Raw genomic sequence first — 15,843 nt, 5'->3', positions numbered from 1 at the left:
TAATTTTTTTATCGATGATTGCGCCTTTCCCTATCCAAATTCACTAAGAAATTTTACCAAATTTGGTGTTAACACATTCCTTCAAGGAAGAATAGATAGGGAGGGTGAGCAAAACTTTCTTTAGTCCTTCACAAAGCTAATTGTTGACACCATCAACCACAAAGGGTTTGAGATGATCCGATTAAGGTTTGACATGAAAGAGGTGGCGGACAAGATTGATGTGGGGAGAAATACCAAGGATAGTTTCCCAGGCATAAATAAAAATAGTAATTTAGATAATTGAATTTGGGTTCAGACGATGGAGCTCGATTAGTAGAAATCAAGAAGATAACAGAAGGAGGAAACGGCAAGCTAGAGTCCCTCTCAAAAAAGATTCCAAAACCATAGCTTCATTGAAGTTGGGAGTTGCTCCTCACCTGCAGCGGATCACTAGCTAATGAGCTCCTTGGAAAACAAGGGCCCGACATCCACCATGGGCTTGAGGTGTTTTTCGGTGATGGTGGAGGTCTGCCAAGCGTTGAGGGGGATGGAAGATTTAGAGGTGGCAAAGGCGATGGGGGTGAAGTGAGAATAAGCGAAAACCCTAGCACCGGCTATCAACGCGCATGTGCATCGAAGAATTGGGAGCAACATGCTAGAGTGAGGGGCGAAGAGGTTATTTATGAAGATGATGGGGGCGGTATAAATGGGCCATTTAGAACTTAATGGGCCTGAAAATGCACCTATTGGCATGGTCCGAGTTTGACTAAGTGAAAACATGTCCCTATTAGGCTGGAGCCTACTAATGCTTAGGCATGTTGATGGCATGTTTTGACCTATTCATTAGAGAACATTACAAATTTCCTAGATTTTCATAATGGTAAAATATGAAAATTGTGATCTCTTAATTGGGTACCAACAATATGTTCTTCAAAAGACTTAATGACTAGTCCTATATTGGGAATGCAGGTTCTAGATGAACACACCTGGTGCATAATATACCATACGGTATATGCCAAACCTAAGTAGGGACCTGAGGTGTTATTGCACTTGGGCAAAAAAGCCACTTCGGCTGGTCTACTAATGGAGCCTTTTTAGGTAAAATAATCTACTAATTAATTGTTCGCACTAAATTAACACTATTGTGTCTATAAATACCAGTTAAGGACCAAAGCACTCGGGTGAGGACCACTCAAGAAGGTTACTGTAACTTTCCGAGGAAGTCTAGGGTAGTATAATTGAGGCCTACATTTATTAGGTGCATCTATTCGATGCACCCAAAATTCTATGTTCAGATATAGTCTTGTTTGAATCTATATTTTTATTTTTGCAGAGCCCTCCACAGCCTCTAAGTATTGACATCAAGATGGAGAAAAATACTTAGGTGATTCCTTCAGGATGATCAAGATCTACATAAGGAAATTGACACGGCTGCAGAGGACTTTGAGGCTGCTATGGGTGTTACGGATTAGAGGTATCAACTTTCCCTTTGAAAAGGAGTAAACAAAGATAGAATTAATACTCCATTGGGGCAAGGAAGTTCTATTATTGATTCAATAGACACACTCGGGCATGGCGAGATATTGTATGGAGGGTGCTGAGATCATAGTCGACTTAGTATCCATCTCTTGTAACACTATCTCTCGGTATATTAGAGGGGGTAGGGTATGTAAGCCCTTGTCTGATTCATCTTGGAATTATTATAATCTGGTTTATTAGGAGTAAGCTAAAATAAACAAATAGATTATTGTAACATTATTATAATCTAGAGCACATATTACTATAATATGGTAGCCTCATCCAAATGTGTTTTTTTAGATTATTGGGTGACTTTAGACCCACTGACCTTAGATACTTTAAAATAATTATCTACATTTATCATTTCTTTCTACTTTAGTTTATAACAATTCATCTTACAGTAATCGACATAATAATCTAGATTATAATAATCCCAGTTGAAACAAACAGGGCCTAAGATGGGTCCCTCAAGAACAACAGATTCACAGTTTATAGATAGCTATTCAACTCAAATACAGAAGGCTAAACCTAAATGGCAGCAGTAGGGTGTTAGTTCGTATAATCATATTCAAAAGCCCAACCTATATAAATCTCTTATCTCTTGTGCAATATGTTTCTTTCTATCTCACTTATCACCCCTTTACTATCGGTACAAAACATTGATACCTTTTATCTAGCAAACAACGGAAGTCTGAAACCAGCCAAGTCCACCTCAAGATACACAAACATACCGATGAATTAAGCAAGGTTACTTACTGGTCAAGGTTTATATGACCAATAATCATGTCGTGTGAGATAAGTCTCAACAAAATTTGCGAGATAGCAAGGTCCCCGGTCTTTCGCCCAGTTAACTGACCCGGATTTTCTTGTTTTCGTCACATATGCTGGTTGTGTTTTTTTATGAAAATTCTATACAATAAAGTTGATTTCAAAAACCATGTCAATACACTTTTTAAGTTTTATAGCTACTACCTCCGTTTCATAATGCAAGATGTTTGATTTTTTTGTTGCAGGGTTTGATCATTTGTCTTATTTAAAAATTTAGTAGAAATATAAAAAATGACAAGTCGTGTTTAAAGTTCTTTTGATAATAAAGTAAGTCACAAGCAAAATAAATGGTATTTCCATAATTTTTTGAATAAGACAAATGGTCAAACATTGCTTTAACAAAAATCAAGCATTTTACATTATGAAACGAAGAGAGTAATACTTAATTATATACTAACATTTTGCATCAGCTCCTATTCTTAGAGGGAAGAAGCAGGTTTAGAGCATTGCCTTCAGTTCATCTATCTCATTCTCCATCCTAAAAATAGAGGACGAAGGCTAAGAATTGAGCTCCAGCAAAACATCTATCATATTATCTATTTTTGGATGTCATCCGTATTACGAGAGAAAGTTCGTATTTAGATGTTCTCTCCGTCCTCCAAAGAGATATAAAACATGTCATCTATGAATGATCTACTAAAGTATAAAGATATATAAAGGATGAAACTGATTTATATGATCATCCAAATGAACGTATGAATGACTAAATTTAAATGAGCTGCTAAGGATGCTCTTGCCCCTTGACCCATCATTAAAGGTACAGCTCCTGCTAGGGATGCTCTTACCCCTTGACCCATCAACGAAGGTACAGCTCCTGTTCTTTGCAAGGAGGTAGCAAGTTAAGACAAATTGTATCCACATAGTTTTGTCAATGTCATATTAGCATTTTTGGCGAGGAAATCTTGGTAGAAAATTGTATGTTGCCATTACTAATGATGGATTCAATGAAAGATCGTAACATTTTTACTATAAGACCAGGCAATAAATTGCCGGTACAAACAGCTGTCGGTAAACGGGTGACAAAAATAAGTTAGCGAAGAATGCACTTAGGCCCTACTCAAGAACCGATACCTAGAATGCACAGCTGACACAGAGCTTTGGCACTGCACATTGCTGAATAGCTTCACTGGAAAATTGTATATTTCCGTTACTAGTTAAAGATTTGTAGCATGATCACGAGTATGAAATCAGACAATAAATTTCCGGTAAAACACAAGTATGGAGAAATAGAGAACAAGAATAAGTTACTGGGAACTGAAAGCTAAGAATTCACTAAATTCTCAGGAACTGTGAAAGCTACAATGCACAGCTGACAAGAGCTTTTGCATTGTGCATTGCGACGTGCTCTGTAAACTGGATGCTAACAGTTATGGCGAACAGTAAAACCAGCCAGCAAATCGCTCTTGGATCTAAGCATATACCAAGTACTGCTATGATATAACTGTATATAGTAATACAAGCTTGATAGAAACCAAATAGGCAGTGCAGCTATCATCTCCTCCTTGGAGCAGCATTCGGTGCCCTCTGTGCTCCAGGTTGGCCCTGCCCTCCAGCTTGCTCCTCCGGCATGTTTGCTGCTGCCGTGACCGCATTCATTACAATGAGACCAAGAGGAATGATGTACATCCACTGAGAAGCAGGAGGCAGCAGTCAGATTAAAAGGGAAAAGAATCAACTCTCTGAGATATTTACAACTTTACTTACATATTTAGCCCAGAAAGACTTCTCAGGGGGTTTCACCACTTCACCGAGACCATTTTCGGCTTCTAGTAACTGATCTACAAATGATGGAGTTCTGCAGGTGCACAACTTTGTTAGCACATGGAATTAACTATTAAGCATCCTTGAAGGTAGAATGACTTCGAAACATCCTAGCATACATATATTTGTCAAAATGCTTGTTCTAGTTGATCATTTGCAATAATATTCTTACATAAACATAACTTCTTCAGAAGTCGTGAATTTACCTTGGTGCTTGTTCAGAAGTCTTCAGAACAGTGTATGAATTGAATATCCACTTTGATGGCTGAAACAAAAAAGGGGAAAGTAAATACAACCATATACAGTGTTCTAAAAGTTGGCACTGGGTATGCTACCTATTAGTCACTAGCACAAGCTAGCCACCGTGATTTGGCATTTGAAGGTGCATTAGGAAGCCACCCTGCATTGGGGACTCTAGTGCTGTTATATCACTGTTGTATTGTCTTTCTTTGTACATCATACGCTTGCTAATTGCTCGGTACCCCATGATCAAATTGGTCTAACTCCATCCTGGTGGAGGCTACTGCTGATTACAGGGAAGCATTCTGGAATATTATTCTAACCATCAATAATGTTGTGCGACAGAATTATGTTACAGCATTAACTTTTTTTTTTGCATTTAATGGTTCTGCAAGCTCATTAACAAATATCTCTAATTAGTACAAGTGATTAGTGCATATACCATTTTGCCTTGATTTGTGTTTGTGTTGAACAAATGAAATGCCACGTGGAATCAAGGATAAGATATAATTTATGTTTATAATGTAAAAATATAATGTGTATTATTGCTGAGAATTTAAAGGCCACGATATTACGGATTAGTATTTTCTTCCTATAATTATTAATTACATGTAGCACCCATAAATAATGATTTCAAGACAAGGTAGCTTACCATTTTCACCGGACGAGGGTATTGGCACCCACCAACAGAACCATAATTAACTGCTAAAATATTTACACCATCCTGCATACAAATCATCAGCAAAGCGCTTTAATATGAGTTAACAACAAACAGAGAATTTCTATTGATATTCATGTATAACTACTCCAGAGCTAATACATTCCTCAGATCCTTTCCATAAAAAAAAGTTCTATGATATGACATTCACAAATACCTAGGTCTACAATATGCCATCAATGAGGGCCAGTTTTACAATATGCTATTGTACAACAATTTTCTTCCCTTCATGCCATCACTGTTCATGCACCATTAAGTGGCCTGTCTGCCAATGGAACTTTTTACATTTTATATACCCCTAGCACATCACATTCAGCACATCCCTAGCGAGCGCATCTGTCCAAGGTGATATCACTAGCACACCAAACAATCCAAACCAATATAATCCCTATCCCCAGAAGTCACTTGTATACCCCCTTGACATGCATGACCTGCCAAGGGGTGTCTCCTAGCCCAAATTCCCCCTGCCCCCTTAACATACATGACCTAGCTAGGGATGGCTCCTAGCCTGACGCCCATGATATTAGCAGTAGCAAACACTCAAATAGCACCAACAACAATCAAATCCATCATCAAAAAATAATCAGCTCTGCAGAAATATGGAAGAAATGGAGAAAATTACCATGTGGATAACAATATGTTCATCCAAACTTTCACGTGGAATGCACCTCTGAAAAACATAAAGAAGCATAATGCAGTTGAGGAGCTGACAACACAATTCAGAATCACACAATAATTCCAGTACTGAAAAAAGAAACCCTTGTACCACTGCAAGTGATGTAATTTTGATATTCTACATTTTACAGTGGCTGTTGATTCTAGCTAACTTAAATAACCATAAGTTTATTTTTGTTCCAATAAAATGTGCAATCGCGTTTTGTTCCATAAGTACAGAAAGCTAAACCAATTTAAACCTTTGGATGATTTCTATTTTAGAATATCTTTGTAAAACCCATCAAATTTTTAATATTATGAAAAGGCCATAATCAAGGTGTAATCACAAACGAGGTTTCCGTGTCCAATCCAAATATTTAAAAAGATATATGCTAAAGGTTTTGAAATTTCACCAAAAGTAGGTCTGAAACAACAAGTATGCGTGACCAATGGGTGCAGTAACAATAAGGGAAAGGAGACACAACGTGGAGAGCAATTCAGTTAGCTTACAGCTTTGATTGAGGAAACAACATAGTCCTTTCTTGAAGGGTCCAACACATTAGACAACAGCCTAATTGAATAAAAACCATCTTCATTCAGCAATTTCTGCAATGAACAATGAACGCAAACAATACATGAGTTGGAAAAAAAAGAAAAACATGAAAGAGAAAGAATGGAATACAGAAAGTACTTTAAATGCTTCCTTTTCATCACCAGTCAACTCGTTTCTTGTGAACCGAAGTTTAGTGAGAGTCTGAAACAATTCAAGAGTATAATTAGAAAATAGCAATGTATTCAAGGAAAGAGCATACAATGGGTCAATTCTTGTCTTGTTCAAAGGTACATGTACCGTCTTATTAAGAAAAACACATCCTTCCTTAGGATTCCTCATTGCAGCTATGCACCTATTCCAAAGACCTAGGTACTAATAGTTTCAAATTTATCAAATAGAAATTCACATTTAGTGATTGTGCCTGAACAGAAGCACCAAATAAAAAACATACTAACCAGCAAGTGTACTAAATAAAGTACAGGAAAAAAAAAACTGATCTCGGTCAGGACAACAAATATCACTCCCTTGCATTTTCTTTCAGCCCTATTAAGTGTTACAGAATCCACTATGACATTTTAGAGGAACAATGAGCCTATAGAAATTCACATTTAGCCATTTGGTGCAGAAAACCAAGAAGGTATTTACTAAACTGTAAAATATACTATAACCTCAGCATTTAATAATTCTTCTATAACATCGATGTCACCAGATTGAGCTAGCTAAAAGAAGTGTGCCAGAAAACATTGCCTAATAAACAAATTAGTAGCATAGAGACCAATCATCCTTTGTTTATGCCTAAAATGATAAACCTTTCAGAAATCTCCACTCTTGGGGCCCATATTACAAGAAATAACTCATCAAGCGCCTCTCTTTCCCTACTTATCTCTCCTCATTGCTCTAGCTCCCATTCAGTATCCTGTTCTCATGCAGAAAGGCTGACAGTAGAAAATCCATGTGTTTCAATTATCCTCTTCTCAACAAAATTTCCTATCGACTGCAAAGTGGAATACCTAGGTTTAGGCCTCTGTGGCAAAATTTAAACGGCTTTTAAATCCTCCTTTTTGACTCACAATGACAATGTACTACCACTAGTTTACAATGGAGTCAAAATACACTCTTACATATTCACATTTGAATGCAAACGGAATAGTTTATTAAATAACAGTAAAGCCAAATTCCAATGTCCCAATCGTAACTCTTCTTCATTTCCCATGCATAATTATGATGCATTGGATGAACTCACCAAATAAAAGTACAAGTACCACAAGACAACACCTAATCAAAAGTCAGCATGTGCAAATCACAATTGTTTAAATCACCCAAAGTATGAAACTTGAGACATATACCATCAAAAAATGGTTGAGTGGAATAGCATATTTCCCTTTTCATTTTATGTACCCAAAGTTATAGTTCTAGAATATTTGGATTAAAAAATAATAATAATTAAATTATATCGACGACTAGCCCTTTATAGTTTTGCCACATAAATCCTTCATTTACCTCCCTGTAACCCCTATCCATACATTCAAATCTATGTATACTAGTATATAATTGGGACACACTTATGTAGTTATTGTTACAAAGAAGCCACCGCAGGAAGCCATACCATTGCATGATACTTCGATGGTTCACATTATCACATAATCGTTATAGCATACATGAGTTCCTGTATTACTGATTTACGGCTTCCAATAATTTGAACCATATCTTGTTGCAATTTTGCAAATGGCGATGCAGACATCAGCATCCAGCAGCAACGTGCCAGGTGCCATCTAGTTAGATACTCCCTAAGTTAGCTATATTTTGCGACGGGGAGAGAGTAGACAACAGCGACCACCATCATCACTAGATCCGATCTGCAATTCACGTCCTTATCACTTAGAAGTCCGCAATGAGTTCACCACCATTCCCAGTAAAAGATCACTGGACACAAGCAACCGGAGCACAGCACATACGAATCTGCAGCTAAGCAAGGTCGCAACCACGATTCAGACCCCGGCATGCTCACCATCAAACGGATCAACGGATCAGGGATCCATGAACTAAACCCAAGCAGACCAACCACAGGTTAGGACGAGACGATCGAGCAACCAAACAGGGGTAGCGAGGGCAAAGACACGAGAACCGACCTGGGATCCGTGCGCGGAGGACTTGAGGCGGGCGGAGAAGGACCCCGCGGGGACGAACCCGGCGCCGAGGTCGTGCTCGAGGGCGAACTGCACGGCGGTGGACTCGGCGTGCCCGGACGCCGCCGCGTCCCCGGGCCGGCGGCGCGGGGAGGAGACCGACGCGGTGGTCGTGGGCGTGGGGGTGGGGGTAACGGGGCGGGCGCCCGCGCCCTCAAACTCGTCGTCGTCGTGGAGGAGGAGCTCGTCGGACTGGAAGGCGGCGGCGGCGAGCGAGAGGGAAAGGGAGAGCACGGCGGCGAGGAGGAGGAGGAGGGGGAGGAGCGGGCGAGGGCGGCGCGGCGCCATGGCGGAGGCGGCGTTTGGAGTGGTGAGCTTGCAGACCGAAGACGGATCCGTGCGGCTTTGGACTTTCGGTGATGGTGGGACCCTTTCGATGGGCCGGGCCGGGTCAGAGTCGCTCGTTAGTGGTGAGGCCTGGATTTTTTTTATTTATATAATTTTTATTAAAAATTAATAAAGAATATATTTTTGTTCGAAAAAATCGTAAAACTAAACTCCCAACGTTCAGCCAGTGGTCGATATATATAACGTACCTAGATGTTAAATGATATATCCGATGTGTCAAATATCCGTAAGTTCCTATGACAAGTCGTAAGTACTTAAGATAGAGGGATTACCAATTTTACAGCTGCCTCCTTAACGCCATACTAGTTGGCGTTTTCTTTCCCTGCCCATAAACAAGAACCTTTTGTAGATGGCCCCTTTAACTCCCAGTAGATAGATATTAAGAAGTCACCTGTAAATATGGCAAACAACGTTACCGCCCGTCCAACCACTGCTAATGGACATTTTCTATTTCAAGTATATCGTCTAGTTAGTTAGAATTTTATATATCACCCACTGGCTGGGCATTAAGGGTTTAGTTTTAAAAATTTTCAAATAAAAAATAATTTTGTCAACTCTTAATAAAAATATATATCAATAAGAAAATTCGTGAGGCCTGCAAAATTTTCTTTTTTTGCTTTGAAGAAAATGTCTGGTGTGGAAACTTTAGGAAGCTATTGGAAGTGGGGATGGCTATTACCCCACTGGTCTCCGTAGGTATCATGCCCGGTGAGCACATGTATTTTACGTATACCGCACCTGATGAGCATAGGCATGGGTTTAGTTCTTTGCTCATGGGCGCATTCGCTCAAGACTCAACACCTTTACGGATGACAACTAGGTCATCTTTACGGGTGACAATTAGGTTATATATTTTATCTGTGAGTGACTCATGTCTGAACCAACGTATATCTATTAGTTGAATTTTTTTTCATCTAGTACCCCTTCCTACTTCGGCGTTTGATGTGCTAAACTTAGGTGAAATTATGCAGGAATGGTGATAATTTGCTTTGATCTTTAAACTATTGGTGGTATTTTACCCACCAGCCCTTATCGGTCATGGTCAGGCGGGCAATGTCAGGCAACAAGTCAAGCATGGATTTGCTCTACCGCTGACCCGATCCATTAATTGGAAGTTTAAATGAAGAAATTAGTGATGAGATTTAAGACAGGAATTTGATTTCAGTTTCAATCCCTTGTTGGTAGTCACTCAAATTTCCCTAGATTAATATAATTGGTTGACATCTTTTTGTTGTGCCTATAAGCCTAGGTAGCGACCAGGAAAAGATAATATTATGGTTGAATTCTTACCAGTTTGAAGGTTTAGGCTAAGCGACGAGAATAAAGAAAAACCCTAATGTAAGCTCTAAAGCTCAAAATTGGTTTTATCTTTAGGTAGCCTTTTGGCTAAAACATATAAGAGCATGACCAAGAGATGCCTAATATGAATTCCAAATTTAAAATTTGTGTCTCCAAGTTAAAATCAGGTTTCATCAATTTTACTAAATAGGCGCCCATATAAATTAGAGTTCCTAACACGGGAGAACTTGCTCTCCATAAGTAGAGAAAAGAATGCACTCCCAATATTCGTGCATTCATAAAAACAAACACATGTAATACACAAAAACTACAGTAATACAATTAATTATTGGATGGTAGAAAAAAACTTATACAAATATAGGTAAAATTTTGCTCATAGAGTTTGTCCATGAAAATATATCTTTGTGTACACAAACTTTGTATCTGAAAATATATGTTTGTACACAAACTTTGTAGGAGTACATAAATATATTTATACATGAAAATACATCTTCATACATAAAAAAATATGTCTTTATACATACAAACTTTGCACATGGCTCACATTAGTCCTTTTGTCCCGTGTGGCTCACTTTTTATTTACCCAATCCATTAAAGTTACAGATTGGTTGAAAAATAATAAAAGATTTCGCTCTTAAAACTCAAACCTCATCCAAAATCAAGACGCTAGGTTGATCAAAAGAATGCATTGTATATTAATTAATTTCGTATCTTTTTGCATTTGCAGCTTATGTACAAATTTTAATCCTTTTTCTCTCCCTTCCCTACTGTCCTAAATTTTAATCGTTTCTTTCTCATCAAAATCAGAATTCATCCATGGCGGGCGGATGGCTGGATTCTCCAGACCATCTCACGAAGCTAAACCAAAAAAAAAAAAAACAAACCTTTTTTTCCGCGTCAATGGCGCGAAGCCGGCCGGCCTGCCGGGACGGCGGTGGATGATCTCTCCTGGATCACTCTCTACCGCCGGCGGCGGCGATCGAGCGGCATGAATGGATCCTCCAAAATCGGCCAAGAAACAGCGCAAGAAAGAGGAGTTCGATCGATGCACAGAGCTCACGCCGGTGGGGGGTCGATCCGGCCGAGGACCCGCACTTTCTTGGCGTGCATCTCGGCGAAGTCCGCCTCCGATATCTCCGAGTTGGACGACGACGTCAGGTGCCGCACCGAGTGGCGGTCGTCGCCGGCGTGGCGCGGTGCGCCGCCGGCGGCGGCGGCGGAGGCGAGCGCGAGCAGCGCCGTCGCCGCGGCGGAGAGCGCCGCCAGCGCGGCCCACGCCGCGCGCGCGCCGCGCGCCAGCGGCGCGCACTGGTTGCCGACGATGTCGGCGAACCCGGACCTGACCAGCTCGCAGCTCACCAGCCGCTCCGTGCCCGGGAAGATGTCCAGCACCTTCTGGACGGAGCTCGTGTACGTCTCCACCTTGTCGTAGTCGATCGCCGACGAGAGGTCCGCCGCCGCGCAGTGCGGGCCGCCGCCCAGGTCCGAGCACGTCAGCCTCCTCAGGATCTTCAGCATCAAAAAAAATGCAACGCCCATGTCAACAACCTGGAGCTTCTGAAATCTTTCAAGCGGTTGCTGCGACGAACGCTGCGTGTACCTGAGGAATGTCGCCGATGGTGGCGGCGCCGGAGGGGCAATTCTCCGGCCGGTACCGGAACTCCGGCGGCCCGGTGAACGGGTTGCAGATATAGTCCAGCTGCTTCACCCCGTACTCCGACTTTATCGTGTAGATGTTCGAATTCACCTGACCACGCACACCAAAAATCTCTAAATTTCCGAGACAAATTCATTCTACTCCTGTCCTAAATGCAGGCTAGCTTCGTCAGAAAAAAATTCTCTAATAACCTGATCAATGATGTCATGGATGCCTGCACCGACGTCGTGCAGGATCACATTGCCGGAGAGCTTCCCGCTGCAGGGTATGATGCTGCCCAGCGTGCTGTTCTTGGGGTCCAGCTGGTACTCCTCCAGGGCGGCGCACGTGTCGCCGGCGAACTCGTCGAGGAAGTAGTACAGGCCGAAGTACATCCAGGTAAGGGCTGTCAGAATCCAGCAGATGGCTATGCATCTGTTTGTTGCAGACAGTTTCTTGTAATTAGAATGGTAGTGCAAAGACCGGTAGAGTTTCAGTGGTTTGTAGTTTGGGATGGAATGGTTTTCTGAAGGATACTCACATGTTGCACAATTTTTGTAGCCTTAGAGGTTTCACAACTGCAGCCAAAGATTCAAAGCCACCTTGTTAATTTCAGGTGTGAATGTTAAAATATGTTTGCATATTCTGAGAATTTTGGTGAGTTTTTTGCTTACCCAGCAACGCAAGAACTGCGACAAGATTCAGGGTCACAGTTAAGATGGTCACAGCTTCTCTGAAATGCATTTTCAGCGTTACTTGAGATAATTATCATGTGGTATTCTGCTATTCTGAAACTACAAATCCGAGGAAAATATGTGTACAATGTGAGAAATTCTCAGCTCTTACAGTATATTGATCCCTTTGCTGACTAAACTCATGTTCTTCTCTGCCTTTGACTGAATCTCCACTGCTTCAGAGTTGAGGGCCAGTACTGTTGAGTTCAGATGATCAAAAGCTTTGCTGTTATTGTTGTATAGCTTTGATGTGTTCTGCATCTTCTCAATGGCTTCTGTTATGTTGTAAATCGTCGCCGTCGCCTCAAGTGCAGTCCTGCCAATGATCTCTTTGACAGATTCTGCTCTTGAATGAAATCTCACGGCACCGCGAAGTGTGATTGCTGATGCAACTCTGCACAAATAACAGGTAGCAGATTACTAACTGCATTGCTACATATGTTGCCAGATTTGCAACAGTAGCATTTGAGAATTGGTGCCTATTCATTTTGTGAGTAACTTACATGACAAAAACTGTAAGGAGGATGAAAACTATCATAGAACAAATGTGAAATCTTGCGAGGAAATAATTTATATCGCCGTATCCCTCGTTCCTTTTCGCAAAGAAAATCTTTGAGATGATGAAAGCTCCCACAAAAACAATACCACCAATAAGCCATAATGCTGCAATAACGTATCCAGGGCTACCTGTAAAAATTGTCGACTGAAAAGGTAACATAACAACTATCAGTTTTTTCTCATTGCATGTACATGCCTACCCTCTCATTATAGTAAATTATCTGATGTGATACAACTTATATGAATATGAATGTATCAAGTTACTTTCTGTACATTTGAAGCTAAAATTTATAGGGGCACCTATTTATCAGTCGATTGATAAAACTGAATTCATCAATCGATTTTGTGTTGTGTTGGATTTAGATGGAACAGTAACAAAAGAAACCAATCATAGTAGCATATGGAAGACAATCACAGTTCTTGAAACAAATTTAATAGACAGAAAGATCGATTAGTAAATTAAAAATTTTCAAGTGATTGAAAAATAGCAAATTTGAAAATTTATGGCTACGAAATGATATTTGCACATATTCAGTTAATGATATCCATCTTAGAACAAACTATTCCCTGTTGATAATCCACAAATGCAGTCATTTTTGTGATAAACTCAGAATGAATGTATATATGACTGAATATTGTTTTTATCAAAGAGAACTTACACTCCAGTAATGTTTGTTTGTGATATTATATCCTCCCTCATACTTCCTCAAGCTATTGAGAGGATCAGTTCTTCGTGTTCGTCTCGAAAGAGAGCTATCCGATCTGTTTGCCATCTCCGACAAAATTCGGCCCACTGATCAACACAAGCAAAAATGATGAGATACAGTTCAGAAGCAAGGATACACTACAGACAAGTACAAATGTCAAGTTGTCAACTAGAGCAGTAAAAACACAGCAGGGGAATAATATACCTTTGACAAACAGAATGTCAACAAGAAAAGTACTAAAAATATATACAATAAAGGAAGAACATACTACAGACAAGAACAATTTAACATAGGACAGTTCATCAGGATATTTATTTTTTCGACATCTCTGTTTTTAACTGGACTTGATGCACATGTTACTCAAAAGGTGAAATATCTGGATGCTTTGCAAAGTGATAGATCAGGATTAGTCACCTGCTCCATTGTGGGGTGAGCTTTTGAGGTGGTGTTGAGTGGTTTGGCCCTGGGCTTGTACATGCAAACTGCATGTGATCGCTGCAAAGCAGCAGACCAGAAACACTAACTGCTCCAATCTCCTCGATTCCATGTCAGTAAACTGCCATCAGAAAAGCTCCAAACATTAGTTTCCGATCTGAAACCCTGAACTTCAATAGTAGTAAACTAGTAATTAGTAAAATAGAGCAGCTTCTGGGTAGCAAAATCTCCGAATGCGCATTGCGCTACGCTGTCAGTTTGTAGCAGTAAAGAGTACTGCAGATAAACCTGCAATTGCATACTGTCCATGATGTTGAACCCATTGGTGATGAACAACTTCTCCGGTCTGATTAGGGGAAAGTTAGTACGCATGCCTATTTCTTCTGCCTAACTAGAAACGTATTGCACGGTCTGTCTGGACTAACTTTCAGAAAGATGACTTGATTTTCCTGCCCCATTTTGAACGTCTGAATTTTGTTTTCCATGCATGCCTAACCTTACTAGTACCGAGTCGAATGAGCTTATTCAGACATTGGAATTTATTTCAACCCCATTGAATACCGTAAGGTTGACTGACAGTGTTGTTTGGACGCCAACTAGAGCACCGGAATTTGTGCGGAAAAATGGGAGTATTGGTAATAAAATGCCAATGACTGGATCGACAAGATTAAAAATTTTTTATGAAAACTAAGAACAAAAATGAACAAAAGGTGGCATAATATTAAACACGGAACGGAGTTCTTAATTTTCTTCAGGCGTGCAGCTGAATGACAATTACTACTTGTTCAGAGAGAGCCAAGCAAGAAGAGAGAAAGAAACATGATCCTGATAAGGGGTGATTGGGTTTCTTCTTGATCCAATTCTAAGCTGTGAGCAAAGGAAAAGGGACGAATAAAACGAAGAACAGAGCAAAGCAGCGCATTGGAAAGCAGAGAAGCTGATCACGAACAGCCACGAAACTCACCGCCGAAATCTCCTCCTCCCATGCAAGCCGAGCTCGCTCGCTACTCAGCTCCACGATCGTCTTCCTCCTCCAGCTTTTGTAGCAGCAGCGACGACAGAGCGAGAGACCTAACAACACCTTCCTCTTCTTCTTCCTCCAGTCGCTCTCGCCATTAACCCCATCCTCCAAACGTGGCCTCCCTTTCTCGCTCACCGCCAAGCTCAATCACATCTCCCTCCCTCCCTCTCTCTCACACAACCAAGCAGCAGCAGCAGCTGCAGCTGCAGCAGAGCAAATTTATATATGTGTGTGGTGATGCTCTGACCTCCGATGGCAATCTGCGACAAGCAAAGGGCGAAAGCGGCATCCTTTTCTTGGGCACGGAGGAAGAAGCAGCAGCAGCAGCAGTGGTGGTGATGGTCACCAAATCCAACGGGTTAAGTAAAGGAGCGGATTAATCTGAAGCAAAGAATACTGCTGCCGATCGATGCATGGGCTCTGCCGGTTAAGAATCAAACCGACTCTTTTGTTTCTTTTCTGTGCGATCGTGGCTCCTTTCTGCTTCGTTCCACGGCAGCGTACGTGTGAAAGTTGACGGACGGGAACAGGGACAAAGTTGTAAGCCTGCGGGGGGATTTCGCGCGACTGACCTTGCGGTTTACCCGTATTCAGGGCGTTTGTCGGATCATCGCGAGTCTTCTTTTTTTTCTTCCGTTTATACTTATAGGCTAAAATTTTAAGTTGAT

At 40.9% G+C, this 15,843-nt stretch overlaps 2 protein-coding genes across 4 annotated transcripts; both read right to left on the bottom strand.

Moving 5' to 3' along the window:
• Nucleotides 1-3,446: 3,446 nt before the first annotated feature.
• On the bottom strand, nucleotides 3,447-8,791 carry LOC102714326 (ER membrane protein complex subunit 10). The gene is made up of 8 exons (XM_040528681.1): nucleotides 8,381-8,791; nucleotides 6,390-6,452; nucleotides 6,209-6,304; nucleotides 5,667-5,714; nucleotides 4,979-5,050; nucleotides 4,293-4,351; nucleotides 4,030-4,120; nucleotides 3,447-3,954 (listed from the first exon to the last, which is right to left on the bottom strand). Exons 1-8 carry the CDS (start codon nucleotides 8,723-8,725, stop codon nucleotides 3,817-3,819), a joined length of 912 nt encoding a protein of 303 aa, XP_040384615.1. The 5' UTR covers nucleotides 8,726-8,791; the 3' UTR covers nucleotides 3,447-3,816.
• On the bottom strand, nucleotides 6,606-15,388 carry LOC102714050. Of its 3 annotated transcripts, none has more exons than XR_005812710.1 (12): nucleotides 15,119-15,388; nucleotides 14,134-14,275; nucleotides 13,672-13,805; nucleotides 12,958-13,157; nucleotides 12,567-12,848; nucleotides 12,395-12,453; nucleotides 12,262-12,298; nucleotides 11,933-12,155; nucleotides 11,685-11,831; nucleotides 10,969-11,593; nucleotides 9,058-9,176; nucleotides 6,606-6,623 (listed from the first exon to the last, which is right to left on the bottom strand). XR_005812710.1 is itself a non-coding variant. In XM_015842138.2 (10 exons), the coding sequence occupies exons 2-10, from the start codon at nucleotides 14,264-14,266 to the stop codon at nucleotides 11,141-11,143; spliced, it is 1,668 nt and encodes a 555-aa protein (XP_015697624.2). In that variant the 5' UTR covers nucleotides 14,267-14,275; nucleotides 15,119-15,388; the 3' UTR covers nucleotides 10,649-11,140. The 3 variants fall into 3 exon arrangements, 1 of the variants encoding a protein (XP_015697624.2); XR_005812709.1 differs by lacking the exon at nucleotides 6,606-6,623 and adding an exon at nucleotides 8,839-8,854; XM_015842138.2 differs by lacking the exons at nucleotides 6,606-6,623; nucleotides 9,058-9,176 and having other exon boundaries at nucleotides 10,649-11,593.
• Nucleotides 15,389-15,843: the final 455 nt, after the last annotated feature.

Source organism: Oryza brachyantha, chromosome 11 (assembly GCF_000231095.2).
Source record: "Oryza brachyantha chromosome 11, ObraRS2, whole genome shotgun sequence".
Taxonomy (NCBI): Eukaryota; Viridiplantae; Streptophyta; class Magnoliopsida; order Poales; family Poaceae; genus Oryza; species Oryza brachyantha.
The sequence above is the reverse complement of the archived record's forward strand: the minus strand, read 5'-3'. Positions and strand labels throughout refer to the sequence as shown.

Bases quoted from the DNA above. Each gene is read 5' to 3' on its own strand.
- LOC102714050 (XM_015842138.2), bottom strand. From the start codon at position 14,266: ATGGAATCGAGGAGATTGGAGCAGTTAGTGTTTCTGGTCTGCTGCTTT. The intron at 13,806-14,133 runs GTGACTAATCCT...TGTGTTGATCAG, and splicing joins CTCACCCCACAATGGAGCAG to TGGGCCGAATTTTGTCGGAG. The intron at 11,594-11,684 runs GTACACGCAGCG...TTGATGCTGAAG, and splicing joins CCATCGGCGACATTCCTCAG to ATCCTGAGGAGGCTGACGTG.
- LOC102714326 (XM_040528681.1), bottom strand. From the start codon at position 8,725: ATGGCGCCGCGCCGCCCTCGCCCGCTCCTCCCCCTCCTCCTCCTCCTC. The intron at 6,453-8,380 runs GTCGGTTCTCGT...GAATTGTTTCAG, and splicing joins CCTCCGCGCACGGATCCCAG to ACTCTCACTAAACTTCGGTT. The intron at 6,305-6,389 runs GTACTTTCTGTA...TGTTCATTGCAG, and splicing joins ATGAAAAGGAAGCATTTAAA to AAATTGCTGAATGAAGATGG.